Source organism: Bubalus bubalis, chromosome 16, assembly GCF_019923935.1.
Source record: "Bubalus bubalis isolate 160015118507 breed Murrah chromosome 16, NDDB_SH_1, whole genome shotgun sequence".
NCBI lineage: Eukaryota > Metazoa > Chordata > Mammalia > Artiodactyla > Bovidae > Bubalus > Bubalus bubalis.
Genome location: NC_059172.1, coordinates 79,272,858 through 79,290,368, shown reverse-complemented (window position 1 = coordinate 79,290,368; position 17,511 = coordinate 79,272,858). Strand labels below are relative to the sequence as shown.

At 39.4% G+C, this 17,511-nt stretch overlaps 1 protein-coding gene across 14 annotated transcripts in view; it reads left to right on the top strand.

Moving 5' to 3' along the window:
- TMEM123 (transmembrane protein 123) overlaps window positions 1-17,511 on the top strand; it is an 80,368-nt gene that overhangs the window by 23,689 nt on the left and 39,168 nt on the right. For 9 of the 14 annotated variants that reach the window (XM_045163026.1, XM_045163035.1, XM_045163032.1 and 6 more), the window contains 3 exons: window positions 3,337-3,396; window positions 5,433-5,489; window positions 8,391-8,447. In XM_045163026.1, coding sequence (XP_045018961.1) covers window positions 3,337-3,396; window positions 5,433-5,489; window positions 8,391-8,447 — 174 coding nt within the window. The remainder of the gene's footprint in view (window positions 1-3,336; window positions 3,397-5,432; window positions 5,490-8,390; window positions 8,448-17,511) is intronic. The other 5 variants (XM_045163036.1, XM_045163027.1, XM_045163034.1 and 2 more) reach the window with 1 other exon arrangement.

Below are 17,511 nucleotides of genomic sequence, written 5' to 3'. Positions count from 1 at the left end.
TGCCTTCTTCCTCAAGGCAGAAAAAAGAAAAACGGAAAACATCATAAGAGTGACGACAGCAGGGAGAGAAAAACAGGAGGCTCTTGTAATCTGGGCAAAAGATGAAGACATGGGGTAATGGGGATAAGAGGGTAGAGTCTAGATCTCCTTGGGGTGTGGAACTGAAATCATTGCTAATGGTTTGGATGGTGGAGTGAGGATGAAGGAAAACTCAAAAGATAACTTCCTGGTGTTAGGGTTGAGCAATCACCAATGCAACAACTGGGAATATGCGGGCAGAAGCAGGTTTATCGTAGAAAATCAGCACTTCGATTTGGCACTCTCACGTATGCACTTTGGAATCAAACAGCCTGGTCCACATCTGAGAATCCGCCGCTTACTGGCTGAGTGTCCAGAATCTGCCTGCAAGGCAGGAGACCCTGGTTTGATTCCTGGGTGGAATCCCCTGGAGAAAGGGGTCGGCTACCCACTCCAGTTTTCCCGGGCTTTTCTGGTGGCTCAGATGGTAAAGAATCCACCTGCAGTGCAGGAGACCTGGATTTGATCACTGGGTTGGAAAGATCCCCTGGAGGAGGACGTGGCAAGTCACTCCAGTATTCTTCCCTGGAGCATCTCCACGGACAGAGGTGCCTCGTGGGCTACAGTCCACAGGATTGCAAAGAGTCAGACACAGCGGAGCAACTAAACACAGCTGGGTGGTCTCCTATGTGTCTCCTGTGGGTCTTCTATCACTGCCTAGCTGTGTTCCTGTCACAGAATTGTTTTGGGGGTTAGATGGGCTAATGCAGGTTACATGCTCCCCACAAGGCATAGCATGTAGTAAGCCCTTCATCATATTCTCAATTATTTGCTCCGGGCTGCTCCAGTTCAGTCACTAGTCGTGTCTGACTCTTTGTGACTCCATGAATCGCAGCACACCAGGCCTCCCTGGTCCAATTCCCGGAGTTCATTCAAACTCATGTCCATCGAGTCAGTGATGCCATCCAGCCATCTCATCCTCTGTCGTCCCCTTCTCCTACTGCCCCCAATCCCTCCCAGCATCAGGGTCTTTGCCAGTTAGTCAACTATTCGCATGAAGTAGCCAAAGTATTGGAGTTTCAGCTTTAACATCAGTCCTTTCAATGAACACCCAGGACTGATCTCCTTTAGGATGGACTGGTTGGATCTCCTTGCAGTCCAAGGGACTCTCAAGAGTCTTTTCCAACACCACAGTTCAAAAGCATCAATTCTTCGGCACTCAGCTTTCTTCCCAGTCCAACTCTCACATCTATACAGGACCACTGCAAAAACCATAGCCTTGACTAGACAGACCTTTGTTGGCAAAGTAATGTCTCTGCTTTTCAATATGCTATCATCTAGGTTGGTCATAAATTTCCTTCCATGGAGTAAGCGTCTTTTAATTTCATGGCTGCAGTCACCATCTGTAGTGATTTTGGAGCCCAGAAAAATAAAGTCTGACACTTTCCACTGTTTCCCCGTCTATTTGCCATGAAGTGATGGGACCAGATGCCATGATCTTCCTTTTCTGAAATTTGAGCTTTAAGCCAACTTTTTCACTCTCCTCTTTCACTTTCATCAAGAGGCTCTTTAGTTCCTCTTCACTTTCTGCCATAAGGTTGATGTCATCTGCATATCTGAGGTTATTGATATTTCTCCCAGCAATCTTGATTCCAGCTTGTGCTTCCTCCAGTGCAGAGTTTCTCATGATGTACTCTGCATAGAAGTTAAATAAGCAGGGTGACAATATACAGTCTTGACGTACTCCTTTTCCTATTTGGAACCAGCCTGTTGTTCCATGTGCAGTTCTAACTGTTGCTTCCTGACCTGCATACAGGTTTCTCAAGAGGCAGGTCACGTGCTCTGGTATTCCCATGTCTTTGAGAATTTTCCACAGTTTATTGTGATCCACACAGTCAAAGGCTTTGGCATGGTCAATAAAGCAGAAGCAGATGTTTTTCTGGAACTCTCTTGCTTTTTCCATGATCCAGCGGATCTTGGCAATTTGATCTCTGGTTCCTCTGCCTTTTCTAAAACGAGCTTGGACATCTGGAAGTTCACGGTTCATGTACTCTTGAAGCCTGGCTTGGAGAATTTGGGGCATTACTTTACTAGCGTGTAAGATGAGTGCAATTGTGCAGTAGTGTGAGCATTCTTTGGTATTGCCTCTCTGTGGGATTGGAATGAAAACTGACTGTTTCCAGTCCTGTGCCCACTGCTGAGCTTTCCAAATTTGCTGGCATATTGAGTGCAGCACTTTCACAGCATCATCTTTCAGGATTTGAAATAGCTCAACTGGAATTCCATCACCTCCACTAGCTTTGTTCGTAGTGATTTTTTTCTAAGGCCCACTTGACTTCACATTCCAGGATGTCTGGCTCTAGGTGAGTGATCACACTATGGTGATTATCTGGGTCGTGAAGATCTTCTTTGTACAGATCTTCTGTATATTCTTGCCAACTCTTCTTAATATCATCTGCTTCAGTTAGGTCTATACCATTTCTGTCTTTTATCGAGCCCATACGGACCTTGATCTTTTTCAGGTTTAATCTTCACACCATAGTCTTTTGGGATAAATCGATTATGGTTCCAGCAAGAGGAAGAAATTTGCACAGAGAGTAAAGCTGCTCCATAAGAATTGTTATTGGTTACTTTCTTTGTACTTGGGAGGTGATGGGGGTTGGGGAGGCCTTCTTTGTGAAAAGTACACAATCACATACTTACTCGCCACCCATGTAATATATGTGTTTAATCTTCCCTTATGCAAAGATCCAGGGTGAATAATGCACCCTGAAAAGTTGCTTAACTGAAGCATAGAATTCTTCCAGAGTTTTTTCCAAATTTTAAGTTACTAGTTAAAAATTCAAAGAATTATATCAAGACGGCTTCCAAGTTTATGTGAAAACCGTAAGCCACTTCATCTTCTCTCCATTGTATGAAGTTAGGTGTGCTGGTGCACAAGACCTGGGCACTCGTTAACAGTAAGGGTGTCCACTCTCCTCAGAAGAGCAGAGTTGTCAGTAGTAGAAATACCTCATAACCACATGGCTTCATGTCCAAACTATTTTATCAGTGGCTGGCACAGAGTAAGTACCTGGTAAGTGTTACATTAGCTACATGTTTTCTGTCTGAAAAAATCGAGTGATACACATCTAGATTTATTAACAGTTTCAAGGCATGTTTCATAGAAGCAGTGCAAAAGTAGAATTTCCTGTGGAATAATCTACCCTCTCACCCACCAGAGGCTGAAAGAAAAAAAAAAAAAAAGAAGCATAATGCCAGTATCGTTAGTTCAATATTGATGGCCATTATGCACAGGATATTCCTTTGTTTTTATAGGATCTTCAAGCCAGAATAATCCTCAGTCTGGAGGAAACTCCAATGATAACAACCAAGGAGGTGAGTTTTATAAGGTCAGAAAACGGATTATCTGCCTAGATACATAAAGTAATATCAGCTAGTCCAGTACATGTAAGCCTGTACACAGGCCTGTCTTAACCATGATTTGTGCGTTTGTGAATACTTAAAGCCTACCATCAAAAACTTCCCTTAGTAGGCATCAGGAAATGATAGTTCACTGGATTCACCATCTTTCTCAGTCTAGCAAAGTTGTGAGTAAATTCTAAAACTATTAATAAAAACATACTGGAATTTATTACTGGGTTTTCTAGCGCATTTTTTGGTATGACATTGTGTGCTTTGCCTATGGATATGAACTAGAATTTATAAATCTGCTGATCTTGCTGGTGGAAGAAATCACTTTAAGCTGGTCAGCCATGGCAGCCTTAATTTGCCTTGGTGGACTCTAAGGAGACCCTGCTTATATTTCACCCATCAGATAAATTTCCATCCACGCCCTTGCTTCCTTATTAAAACAATCGATGAGGCTTTTTTCTTGTGCTTTTTGTTTGGGACAGATGGATTTCTTCCTTGATTTTCTCAATTAACATGTAAAGATAGGAGCAGACTGATGTTATAAATAATAGTACCATCAACGCATGTTTCTTCTAAGTGATATTTAGTTTATCTTCTCACTGCCTTTATTAAGAGTGACAGAGGTAGAAACTTAAAAAAGGTACACAAATCCTATCACTGGATCCAATTTTCTATTTTTATTCAACAAGTATTTATTGAGTGTCTTTAATGTGTGGACACAGTACAAAAGGGACCAAGCTCTGACTTCTTGGAGTTTTTCTTTGTTTTTTGTGTTATTTTATTGTTGAAACATGCACATAACATAAAATTCAAAGTGTAGTCATTTATCAGTGTAGAGGTGGCATTAAATACATTCACAGTGTTGTGCAGTGTCATGGAGATTTTTTAGTAATTTTTTATTGAAGTAAAGGTAATTTGCAGTGTTGTGTTCATTTCTGCTGTACAGCAAAATGACTTAGTTATATACATGTATTCATTCTTTTTATTTCCTTTTCCATTATGGTTTATTGCAGAATAGTTAATGTAGTTCCCTTCTGTCACTGCCTAGCTGTGTTCCTGTCACAGAATTGTTTGGGTGGTTAGATGGGCTAATGCAGGTTACATGCTCCCCACAAGGCGTGGCATGTAGTAAGCCCTTCGTAATATTGTCAATTATTTGCTACCTGCTGCTAAATACATCTAAATACATAGTCTGCTGACCTTGATCTCTTTCAGGTTTAATTTTCACAGCATAGTGTTTTGGTATAAATGGATTATGGTTCCAGCAAGAGGAAGAAACTGGCAGACAGAGTAAACATAGCTTCTTCAGAATTGTTTTTGCATACTTTCTTTGTACTTGGGAGGTTTTTGGTGTGGGGGCAGCCTTCTTTGGGAAAGTACACAATAACATACTTGCTCGCCTCCCATGTAATAATGTGTTTAATCTACCATTATATAAAGATCCAGGATGAATAATGCACCCTGAAAAGTTGCTTAAGTGGAGCATGAATTCCTCCAAACTTTTTCCAAATTTTAAGTTACTAATTAAAAATTCAAAGAATTATATCAAGAAGGCTTCCAAGTTTACATGAAAACCCTAAGCCACTTCATCTGCTCTCTATTGTATGAAGTTAGGCGTGCTGGCGCACAAGACCTGGGCACTCGTTCATAGTAAGGGTGTCCACTCTCCTCAGAAGAGCAGAGTTGTCAGTAGTAGAAATTCCTCATAACCACATGGCCTCATGTCCAATCTATTTTATCAGTGGAGCACATAGTAAGTACCTGGTAAGTGTTACATTAACTATATGTCTTCTGTCTGAAAAAATCCAGCGATACAGATCTAGATTTATGAACAGTTTCAAGGCATGTTTCAGAGAAACAGTGCAAAAGTAGAATTTCCTGTGGAATCATCTACCCTCTCCCCCACCAGAGGCCACTAAAAAAAAAAAGAAGCATATTGCCCGTATCATTAGTTAAATATTGATAGCCATTCTTCACAGAATATTTCTTTGTTTTTATAGGATCTCCAAAGCAGAATAATGATCAATCTAAAGAAAAGTCCAGTGGTCAGCAAGGAGGTGAGTTTAAAAAGGTCAGAAAACAGATTCTCTGCTTAGGATACATAAAGTAATATCAGCTAGTCCAGTACATGTAAGCTGGTACACAGGCCTGTCTTGACCATGATTTGTGCATTTGTGAATACTTAAAGCCTACCATCAAAGGCTTCTCTTAGTAGGCATGAGGAAATGATAGTTCACTGGATTCACCATCTTTCTCAGTCTAGCAAAGTTGTGAGTTAATTCTAAAACTATTAATAAAAACATACTGGAATGTTTTACTGAGTTTTCAAGCACATTTTTCAGTGTGACATTGTGTGCTCTGCCTATGGATATGAACTAGAATTCATAAATCTGCTGATCTTGCTGGTGGAAGAAATCACTTTAAGCTGGTCAGCCATGGCAGCCTTAAGTTGCCTTGGTGGACTCTAAGGAGACCCTGCTTATATTTCGCCCATCAGTTAGATTTCAATCCATGCCATTGCTTCCTTATTAAAACAATAGATGAGGCTTTTTTCTTGTGCATTTTGTTTGGGACAGATGGATTTCTTTGTTGATTTTCTCAATTAACATGTAAAAATAGGAGCAGACTGATGTTATAAATAATAGTACCATCAACGCATGTTTCTTCTAAGTGATATTTAGTTTATCTTCTCACTGCCTTTATTAAGAGTGACAGAGGTAGAAACTTAAAAAAGGCACACAAATCCTATCACTGGACCCATATTTTCTACTTTATTCAACAAGTATTTATTGAGTGTCTTTAATGTGTGGAGTACATCATGAGAAACGCTGGACTGGAAGAAACACAAGCTGGAATCAAGATTGCCAGGAGAAATATCAATAACCTCAGATATGCAGATGACACCACCCTTGTGGCAGAAAGTGAAGAGGAACTAAAAAGCCTCTTGATGAAAGTGAAAGTGGAGAGTGAAAAATTGGCTAAAAGCTCAACATTCAGAAAACGAAGATCATGGCATCCAGTCCCACCACTTCATGGGAAATAGATGGGGAAACAGTGGAAACAGTGTCAGACTTTATTTTTCTGGGCTCCAAAATCACTGCAGATGGTGACTGCAGCCATGAAATTAAAAGACGCTTACTCCTGGAAGGAAAGTTATGACCAACCTTGACAGCATATTCAAAAGCAGAGACATTACTTTGCCAACGAAGGTTCGTCTAGTCAAGGCTATGGTTTTTCCTGTGGTTATGTATGGATGTGAGAGTTGGACTGTGAAGAAAGCTGAGCGCCTGAAGAATTGATGCTTTGGAACTGTGGTGTTGGAGAAGACTCTTGAGAGTCCCTTGGACTGCAAGGAGATCCAACCAGTCCATCCTGAAGGAGATCAACCCTGGGATTTCTTTGGAAGGAATGATGCTAAAGCTGAAACTCCAGTACTTTGGCCACCTCATGCGAAGAGTTGACTCATTGGAAAAGACTCTGATGCTGGGAGGGACTGGGGGCAGGAGGAAAAGGGGACGATGGAGGATGAGATAGCTGGATGGCATCACCGACTCGATGGACGTGAGTCTCAGTGAACTCCGGGAGTTGGTGATGGACAGGGAGGCCTGGCGTGCTGCGATTCATGGGGTCACAAAGAGTTGGACACGACTGAGTGACTGATCTGATCTGATCTGATCTGAATGTGTGGACACAGTGCAAAAGGGAACAAGCTCTGACTTCTTGGAGTTTTTCTTTGTTTTTTGTGTTATTTCATTGTTGAAACATGCACATAACATAAAATTCAAAATGTAGTCATTTATCAGTGTAGAGGTGGCATTAAATACATTCACAGTGTTGTGCAGTGTCATGGAGATTTTTTATTGAAGTAAAGTTAATTTGCAGTGTTGTGTTCATTTCTGCTGTACAGCAAAATGACTTAGTTATATACATGTATTCATTCTTTTTATTTCCTTTTCCATTGTGGTTTATTGCAGAATAGTAAATGTAGTTCCCTTCTGTCACTGCCTAGCTGTGTTCCTGTCACAGAATTGTTTGGGTGGTTAGATGGGCTAATGCAGGTTACATGCTCCCCACAAGGCGTGGCATGTAGTAAGCCCTTCGTAATATTGTCAATTATTTGCTACCTGCTGCTAAATACATCTAAATACATAGTCTGCTGACCTTGATCTCTTTCAGGTTTAATCTTCACACTATAGTCTTTTGGTATAAATGGATTATGATTCCAGCAAGAGGAAGAAATTGGCAGACAGTAAACATAGCTTCTTCAGAATTGTTTTTGCATACTTACTTTGTACTTGGGAGGTTTTTGGTTGGGGGTGGCCTTCTTTGGGAAAGTACACAATAACATACTTGCTCGCCTCCCATGTAATATATGTGTTTAATCTTCCATTATATAAAGATCCAGGGTGAATAATGCACCCTGAAAAGTTGCTTAAGTGGAGCATGAATTCCTCCAAACTTTTTCCAAATTTTAAGTTACTAATTAAAAATTCAAAGAATTATATCAAGAAGGCTTCCAAGTTTACGTGAAAACCCAAAGCCACTTCATCTTCTCTCCATTGTATGACGTTAGGCGTGCTGGTGCACAAGACCTGGGCACTCGTTAACAGTAAGGGTGTCCACTCTCCTCAGAAGAGCAGAGTTGTCAGTACTAGAAATTCCTCATAACCACATGGCCTCATGTCCAATCTATTTTATCAGTGGGGCACATAGTAAGTACCTGGTAAGTGTTACATTAACTATATGTCTTCAGTCTGAAAAAATCCAGCGATGCAGATCTAGATTTATGAACAGTTTCAAGGCATGTTTCAGAGAAACAGTGCAAAAGTAGAATTTCCTGTGGAATCATCTACCCTCTCCCCCACCAGAGGCCACTAAAAAAAAAGGAAGCATATTGCCCGTATCATTAGTTAAATATTGATAGCCATTCTTCACAGAATATTTCTTTGTTTTTATAGGATCTCCAAACCAGAATAATGGTCAGCCTGAAGAAAAGCCCGGTGATCAACAAGAAGGTGAGTTTAAAAAGGTCAGAAAAGTGATTATCTGCCTAGCATACATAAAGTAATATCAGCCAGTCCAGTACATGTAAGCCTGTACACAGGCCTGTCTTAACCATGATTTGTGCATTTGTGAATACTTAAAGCCTACCATCAAAGGCTTCCCTTAGTAGACATCAGGAAATGATAGTTCACTGGATTCACCATCTTTCTCAGTCTAGCAAAGTTGTGAGTAAATTCTAAAACTATTAATAAAAACATACTGGAATGTTTTACTGAATTTTCAAGCACATTTTTCAGTGTGACATTGTGTGCTCTGCCTATGAATATGAACTAGAATTCATAAATCTGCTGATCTTGCTGGTGGAAGAAATCACTTTAAGCTGGTCAGCCATGGCAGCCTTAATTTGCCTTGGTGGACTAGTTGAAGACTCTTCTTATATTTCACCCATCAGTTAGATTTCAGTCCACCTCCTTGCTTCCTTATTGAAACAGTAGATTAGGCTTTTTTGTTATGATTTTAGTTTGGGAGAGATGGATTTCTTCCTTGATTTTCTGAATTAACATGGATAGACAGGAACCTGACTGATGTTATACATAATAGTAACGCATGTTTCTTCTAAGTGATATTTAATTTTTCTCACTGCCTTTATTAAGAGTGACAGAGGTAGAAACTTAAAAAAGGTACACAAATCCTATCACTGGGCCCATTTTTTCTACTTTTATTCAACAAATATTTATTGATTGTCATGGATATTTTTTATTAATTTTTTATTGAACTACAGTTATTTTACAATGTTGTGTACATTTTTGCCATACAGCAAAATGATTAAGTTATATACATATATACATTCCTTTTTGTTTTCTTTTCCATTGTGGTTTATTCCAGAATAGTAAATGGAGTTCCCTGAGCACCGTTGTGGTTTTCAGTTCTAAATGTAACAGTTTGCATCTACTAACCCCAGACTCCTATCCTTCCCTCCCCGACCCAGGCTCCCCCTTGGAAACCCTATGTCTGTTCTGTATATCTGTGAGTCTGTTTCTACTTCATAGATAGGTTCATTTGCTCCACATTTTATATTCCACATGTAAGTGATGTGTTGATGTTTAGTCACTAAGTCGTGTCTGTGTCTGTGACTCCATGGACTGCAGCATGCCAAGCTTCCCAGTCCTTCACGTCTCCCGGAGTTTGCTCAAACTCATGTCCATTTAATCAGATCACTGATAAATCAGTGATTAATGCATCCAATCACTTCATCCTCTATTGCCCCCTTCTTCTTTTGCCCTCAATCTTTCCCACCATCAGGGTCTTTTCCATTGAGTCAGCTCTTTGCATCAGGTGGCCAAAGTATTGTAGCTTCACTATCAGTCTTTCTAATGAATATTGAGGGTTGATTTTCTTTAGGATTGATTGGTTTGATCTCCTTGCTGTCCAAGGGACTCTTAAGAATCTTCTCCGGCACCACATTGAAAAGCATCGATTCTTTTGTGTTCAGCCTTCTTTATGGTCCGAGTCACATCCACCCATGACAAGTGGAAAAACCATAGCTTTGACTGTGTAACCTTTGTCAGTGGAATGATGTCTCTGATTTTCAGTATGCTTTCTAGGTTTGTCATACCTTTTCTTCGAAGGAGCAAGCGTTTTTTCATTTCAAGGCTGCAGTCACCATCCTCAGTGATTTTGGAGCCCAAGAAAATAAAACATCACTGTTTCTGCTTTCACCCCATCTATTAGCCAAGAAGTGATGGGACCAGATGCCATGATCTTCGTTTTTTGAATGTTGGGTTTCAAGTCAGCTTTTTCACTCTCCTATTCCACTTTCACCAGGAGGCTCTTTATCTTTAGTTTTTTGCTTTCTGCCATAAGGATGGTGTCATCTGCATATCTGAGGTTATTGTTATTTCTCCTGGAAATCTTGATTCCAGCTTGTGCTTCATCCAGCTCAGCATTTCGCATGATGTACTCTGCATAGAAGTTAAATAGGCAGGGTGACAATATACAGCCTTGGCATATTCTTTTCCCAATTTTGAACAAATCTGTTGTTCCATGTCCAGTTCTCACTGTTGCTTCTTGACATGCATACAGGTTTCTCAGGAGGCAGGTAAGGTGGTTTGGTATTCCCATCTCTTAAGAAATTTCCAGTTTGTTGTGATCCACACAGTCAAAGACTTTAGCATAGTCAGTGAAACAGAAGCAGATGTTTTTGGAATTCCCTTAACTTTTTCTATGATCCAGCAGATGTTGGTGATGAGAAATTGGTTACAGGGAAAAATGAGGTATTTCCAGTATCATGAACAGATTGAAGTTTCTAATGACAGATCCAAAGGTCAGAGAAGTTCCCCTTTTTGCAGTAGTTTGGGAAATGCCAATAACAGCATTGTCTTCCTAAGAACGAGAGAAAAAGGTATACTGGCCTGGTTCTGTCAGCTGTCTCCTTCAGATGTCATCTGCTTCATTTCTTAGAGGTCTTTGTTTTCAAGTCACCAGTGTAAGTCCACTCTGGGTTTGATGCTTTCTTTACATGTGATGTGTTAATCCAAGAGTATTTCTTTTGGGATTTGATGACATAAGGTTGGTTAACAGTACCTGATTGAGGCCTTTTCAGTGGGATTGAAAGGAGTCTTTCTAGAGATGAAATTTCCAGACTGCAGAGTGTGGTGTCTGAGGTTTCGTCTCTCAGGAATACACTATGAACAGATTACTGAAGTTGGTTATTTCTGTGACATACATTTTAAGAGACTAACTAGATTATGACTGGTAACATCATACCAGGATATATCAGAATTTTATAAAATTTCTGGAACATTTATATTAATAACATTCACCATGCATTATAACCTAAGAAAGTTTATCATCACTTATTTAACAGTGCTTCCCATATAGTTTAACATGCCAAATGAGCCTAATTAGTTTGATTTCTCTTTTTGTAAGAAAGAAAACAAATCTTTTGAGATGTTGTAGGAGCCCTCTGGAAATATCCAATGTTACTTTCAGGTCAAAAAGACTTTATTTAGAGTTTGATCTTGGGGAAGTTTGTCAAAAACATCAGAAGCGTTCAGACATCTGACTAAATATGATCACAGATTATTATAAATCAATACTTTATTACCTAAGAAGGTTACATAGTTCTGAGCAAAATTTAGCTCTTTTAAAATTGAAAAGACTTTGTTTTCATAAGTAAAAACAAAGATCTGATTGAGATAACATGAAGCACAGAAAAATAATTCTGGTAAAACACAAAATCTTTGCTTTGTAGACAAGAGTACTTAAAAGGTAAGAAAGAAAACTTTCATAGAATTTTCTCAGAAGCAGATCATAGTCCAAGCAAACTTTGGTCTTTTAGTAGATGATGGAAAATTAAGTTCCAGTTTTACATAAGTACACTATTGATATTAAAGCTTATTTTTTTCAAACCCTTACAACAAATTTGTTCAATCTTACCCAGCTTGATCACTCATAAAATTCCTTTCCCAGATTCTCTTTCCAAAATCCTACAACTTTCATAATACCCCTTCAGATTTTATTCTGTGTTTTTCCTCTTTCCCTTTCTGAAATGATAAGCCTGCTTTAGGACAGTTATTTTCTTTTATTTCAACAAAAATACATCTCTTATACCTTCTTTTACCATCCTATTTTTCTTTTATATGAAGATTTTTCACTTACTATTTCTTGTAGCTTTAATTATGTTAAAGGATTAGAATTCTTAACCCTTGGTAACCTTGGTTTCTAATAAAGCATTCCTAAGTCAATTTATGAATACCCTTCATAATTTCTAGAATCATGCTTTCTCATAGTACAGTTCTTTTAGCATGGCACAAAACATGTTTACTAAGAAAACCAAATATCTTTAGTAATTCAGTCAAAGAAAGCCAAAACTGGATAAACCTATGTTCAGTATTTGCTTTTTCAGTGTTTTTTCTTATTTGAAAATGATTCAGATATTCAATGAGTTTAACTCACTATTTAGCTGAATTTAACAAAATTTTAAGGTTCTAAGGTACCAGAAGATTTAGGGAAATTTTTAAAAGTTTACCTAAAAGCTATTCTGTGTACATCTATTTAATTTACTTGTTTTTTTAAAAATTATATTTACATGAATTATGAAAGTCTGATCATACCGTTATTTTTCTTGCTGAATTATCATTAAAGGTCAGTGCAGTACTTTGAGAACAGCTTCAGGCTTGATCCCTGGATTGGGAAGATACCCTGGATTAAGAAATGGCAATTTACTCCAGTATTCTTGCCTGGAAAATTTCACAGATAGAGGAGCCTAGCAGACTGTAGTCCAATGGGTCGCAAAGAGTCAGACATGACTGATCACACACATACACACACGTTAGAGTCCATGAGATAACTTTAAATGTTCCTTCTAGCACAGGGTATTTATCTTGAGGGGGAAAAAGCATTGCCTCAAATTTTTTCCTGAAGAGACCAGATAATACAGCTATTATAAAAATGTTTTGTTTATTGTGTAAGATTTTTGCATAACTGTTTTATCCCTTTGATATATCTCTGAAGCTTGAAGATCCTTATGTAACCTGTTGGATTTGTTTTTTTAATTGGACATAATGCTTAGTGGAAATTAACAATAATTACTGGTCAGTATGTAGCCACATTGGCTTAACACTGGAGTGGGTAGCCTATATCCCTTCTCCTGCAGATCTTCAGAAATTGAACCAGGGTCTCCTGCATTGCAGACAGATTCTTTACCAGCTGAGCTATTAGAGAAGCCACCAAGACTTCCCTGGTGGCTCACTCAGATGGTAAAGCGTCTGTCTACAATGCAGGAGACCCGGGTTCGATTCCTGGGTCAGGAAGATCCCCGGAGAAAGAAATGGCAGTTCACTCCAGTACTATTGCCTGGAAAATCCCATGGACAGAGGAGCCTGGTAGGCTACAGTCCATGGGGTCGCAAAGAGTCGGACACGACTGAGCGACTTCACTTTCACTTTAATGCTTAGTATTTTGTTTTGTTAGTAACATTTCTAATTGTAGAAAAATTGTCATTTGAACATACTGTTTACCAATTTATTGGGTGCAATTTAGTGCAGTTTATTTGGCACGAGTCCCAAAAGGAAAACAGTACCTTTGAGAAATCCTGTATGATGTGTTCTCTAGGAATGTACTGTTGGCAAAAGAGGAGACTGCTAGCAGTACCACTTAAAACATGTATCTGTATCACTGTTACATTGGACTCACCATATTGAATTCAGCAAATCCAATTGTTCTCGATTTTGTTTGTTTGTTTTTGGTCTCCATCTGAGTTCTGTGAGTGCTTTCTAAGATTTATTCATCTTGGCACCTAACACTATATGGAACCAAGTACATATTTTGTAGTTGCTGATTTACAAAGAACCACTGTGCATGTTTTTCAGACTTGACTGGTCCATGCTCCAATCTTATCTGTTATTCTAGCTGGATTTTTTTGTCTATAGAGTAAGATAGACACTTGAGGTCAAAGAAACAGGAATTAAGGTTACTTTCTAACTGTACCACAGAGTTACATGTGATGGTTTTATTTTTTAGTATGTTCTAATAATTATTTGAAGACAGACATACTTTGGACATTCTTTTCTACAGGGACTTGTTTGATGCTTCATCTACTTAGAAAGAAAATAATTTCCCCCATTTCATGTATAGTCTGAGAGCATATTGTTTAGGGTCTGTGGATAGATAGATTTATCCTTCCTGTGCAAGAAAGGCACAGGCCCAGATTGTTTTTCATAACAGGGTTTGGGCAAGGAAATGTAACATAGTCTAGAATGGACAGTAGATATCAGAACAACAGTTCAGTATCAGTCAGGATACAGAAGCATTTTTCTTTATCAGCTAGGATTAATGCTTCCCCCAAAAGGGGAGTCTCAGGTTCAAGGTACCACCATCCAGTCTGAAGCTCTTTTCTTAGGCATAATTTTACAAAGCTGTATTCAAAGCATTTGACCTCCCTTAATGTTCTCGCCATACATGATTGCCTTTGGCTTGGTACAGTTGTTTGGTACATCCTTGGTACAGTTGCTTGGGCTACTCTAGTAGGGTTGGCTTTATCGACAGATCCGACAGGACCGTAGCAGTTTTGAACAGATGCACCTGGTTTGAGTGTTAGATTTCTGCAGAAGAGGGTAGTGGAAATTTAGAACAGCTTACTAAAATAATTATTCGAACTTTTACCCCCACTGAAAACACTAGAAGCCTTACTGATGTGGAAAGAATTCATCAGGTACATAATCTCATATTCCTCAGTAGCTTCCTTTATTTCCTTTGGGTAAAATGGTTTATGTATGAAAGAAACATTAGATGGAAACTTCCAGTTAGGTTGTAAGCTGCTATAAGACAGGAACCAGATGACCTGACAGGTTACCTCAGATGCATATGGTGTTAGATGGACAGACAGAGATGTAGATATAGATATTGTTATTTCTAACCAGGGAGTTGACATAGGAAACAGTTTCTCTGACTACTCCGAAGGTTACTGTGTACTTAAGGAAGTGCTTCAACTCCTTAAAGACTTTGTTTTGTTCAACTCATGTTTATGAGATTGCATTTGAAAATTGCTGATAATTTTTAACATCATTAGATTTTGTAGGAGTGTAGATTTCAAGGAATGTAGAGTGGGAAATCATTATGTTCAGTTTCAGGCTGAGTCACTAAGTCATGTCTGACTCTTGTAACCCCATGCACTATAGCCTGCCATGCTCCTCTGTCCATGGGGCTTCTCCAGGCAAGAATACTGGAGTGGGTAGTCATTCCCTGCTCCAGGGGATCTTCCGAACCCAGGGATCAAACCTGGGTCTCCTGCATTGCAGGAAGATTCTTTACTGACTGAGCTACGAGGGGTGGGGAGATACAAACTATGAGATAATCAACTGAAGGTGATTTCAGATCGTGATTTTTAGAAACAAACAGGATATTATGTGTGTGTGGTGGAGAATGTTGAGGAAGGGCTGCTTCAGACCAGGTGGTCTGGGAGGACCTCTCTGAGGTGGGGTCATCTGAGCTGAGCCCTGACTGACAGGAAGGAGCTGGCCCTGCACATAACAGAAGGAAGAGCATTGCAGGCAGAAGGAATAATTCGTGCAGGTGTGAAAAAGGAGTGAACCTCTGTGTCATGTGGCCGGCATGCAGCCATGGGTGTGCACTTATTACGTACAGGAATTATGAAATGGGAATACAATGTTTAATATGAAAGAGTTGTATTTTGAAACATCAAAAACATAGTAGAGCACACTTCAGAAGAAGAGGCCAGAAATGTGGATTCTGGCTACTTCATTAACTTTCCTGGGTCTTTTTAGTTGTCGTTCGAGTCGAGGTAGGTGTTAGTTCTTCAGGCATAAAATGTTATGGTGATTCTAAACCACAATGCACCTTCATATTCTCTGTACTTTGAAGACAGCAGGCATAGTAATAAAGTGGAACTGTTCTGGTGCTTTCTTTCCTGAAGTGTGCTGCTATCCCGAAGTTATAATTAGGAGCCAGATGAAAAGCTTCCAATTCAGATCAAGAACTGTTGCTTGTACTTGATTGTGATGTGAGCTTTAAAAGGGAACAGCAGATGTTTAATCAGTTAAATCATTTTAAGGGTTAGAGGTATGGGGCTGCGTACCAAGTTCTGGGAAAACCCAGGAAATTGTGGATGTTAGCTTGGGTTTGTGGGGGCCATGAGGTCGTGATAAATGGAGGTTAGGAGAAAGAAACGGTGCAGGATGCACATGCACTGAGAATTCAATGCAGAAATCCCAGAAATCCCGAGAAATGCGAAACAGCAACAGAAATGAGAAAAATAAAGGAGCAGTTTTTAATACTTTTGTTCCTTTTCACAGATGGTGTAGAAGATAAGCATAGGTGTCCTCTCCCCCCAAAAGTAAACCTAGGGCAGAAAGCCAGCTACCAGACCCTCTGTTCCTATTGTCTTTCAGTATGCCCACGAGGGTCTGACACAGTGAGTGCCCAGTGGGTCCTTGCTGAATCTGAATTCTAGTTTGAATAGGAGAATGAACTTACATGTCATTGAATACACGACACTCGTTTTTTTAGCTTGCTCTGGACTCTCATGTCATCTTTCAGACAAATATTATTGACTTATCTATTCAGTCATGTACAGTAATACATAGAGATTGCTCAAGAATAACTTTCCCAGATGCATAGTATTAAAAAAAAAAAAAAAAGACTTTGATGTACTGATTATAGAATTAAGCAGTAGTTGGTATCAGGTAAAGCATCTGCCTGCAATGCGGGAGACCCGGGTTTGATCCCTGGGTTGGGAAGATCCCCTGGAGAAGGAAATGGCAACCCACTCCAGTACTCTTGCCTGGAAAATTCCATGGATGGAGGAGCCTGGTAGGCTACAGTCCATGGGGTCGCAAAGAGTCGGGACATGACTGAGCGACTTCACTTTCACTTTCACTTTGGTATCAGGCATTCATCTTTTTGTTTGTCAGTATCTTCTTTTTCTCCTTAATATTTTAATTTTGTTTACAACTTATTATAAAATATGAGTAATGCATGTACATAATTTGAAAGTTCAGAGAGTATTTGAAAATATGAAATACATAATACCTGCCTTCCTTTCTCTGTTGAGTCCCACTGACTCCTTTTCTCAGATGTCCTTTAATGGTCAAAAGCCAGACTCATTATTTCCATCCAAAGATCGATATTTCGTGTCTCACTTGAATGACCAACCATTTGTATCTAAAGCAAGAAATTATTACCAGTTCTGCATGTATTCTTCCAAAAGACACTTTAAAAGTGAAAGTGTTAGTTGCTCAGTCGTGTCTGACTCTTTGCGACCCCACGGTCCATAGCTCACAGGGATCCTCTGTTCATGGAATTCTCCATGCAAGACAGTTTAAGCCTAATCCATATATAGCATATGTGTTTTTTATGAACATGAATGGATAAGCACATGAATGTGTGAAGCACACCTTTCCCTGCTCAGCTGGTCTCACTTACGCTTATCCTTCCTGGTGGCTGCATGGTATTCCACGGTACAGATGCAGCACAGCTGATTCTCCCAGGCCCCCACTGAGGGATGTGTAGGTTATTTTCAGTCTCTGCTCATTTAAGCAGTGCTGCAGTGAGCAT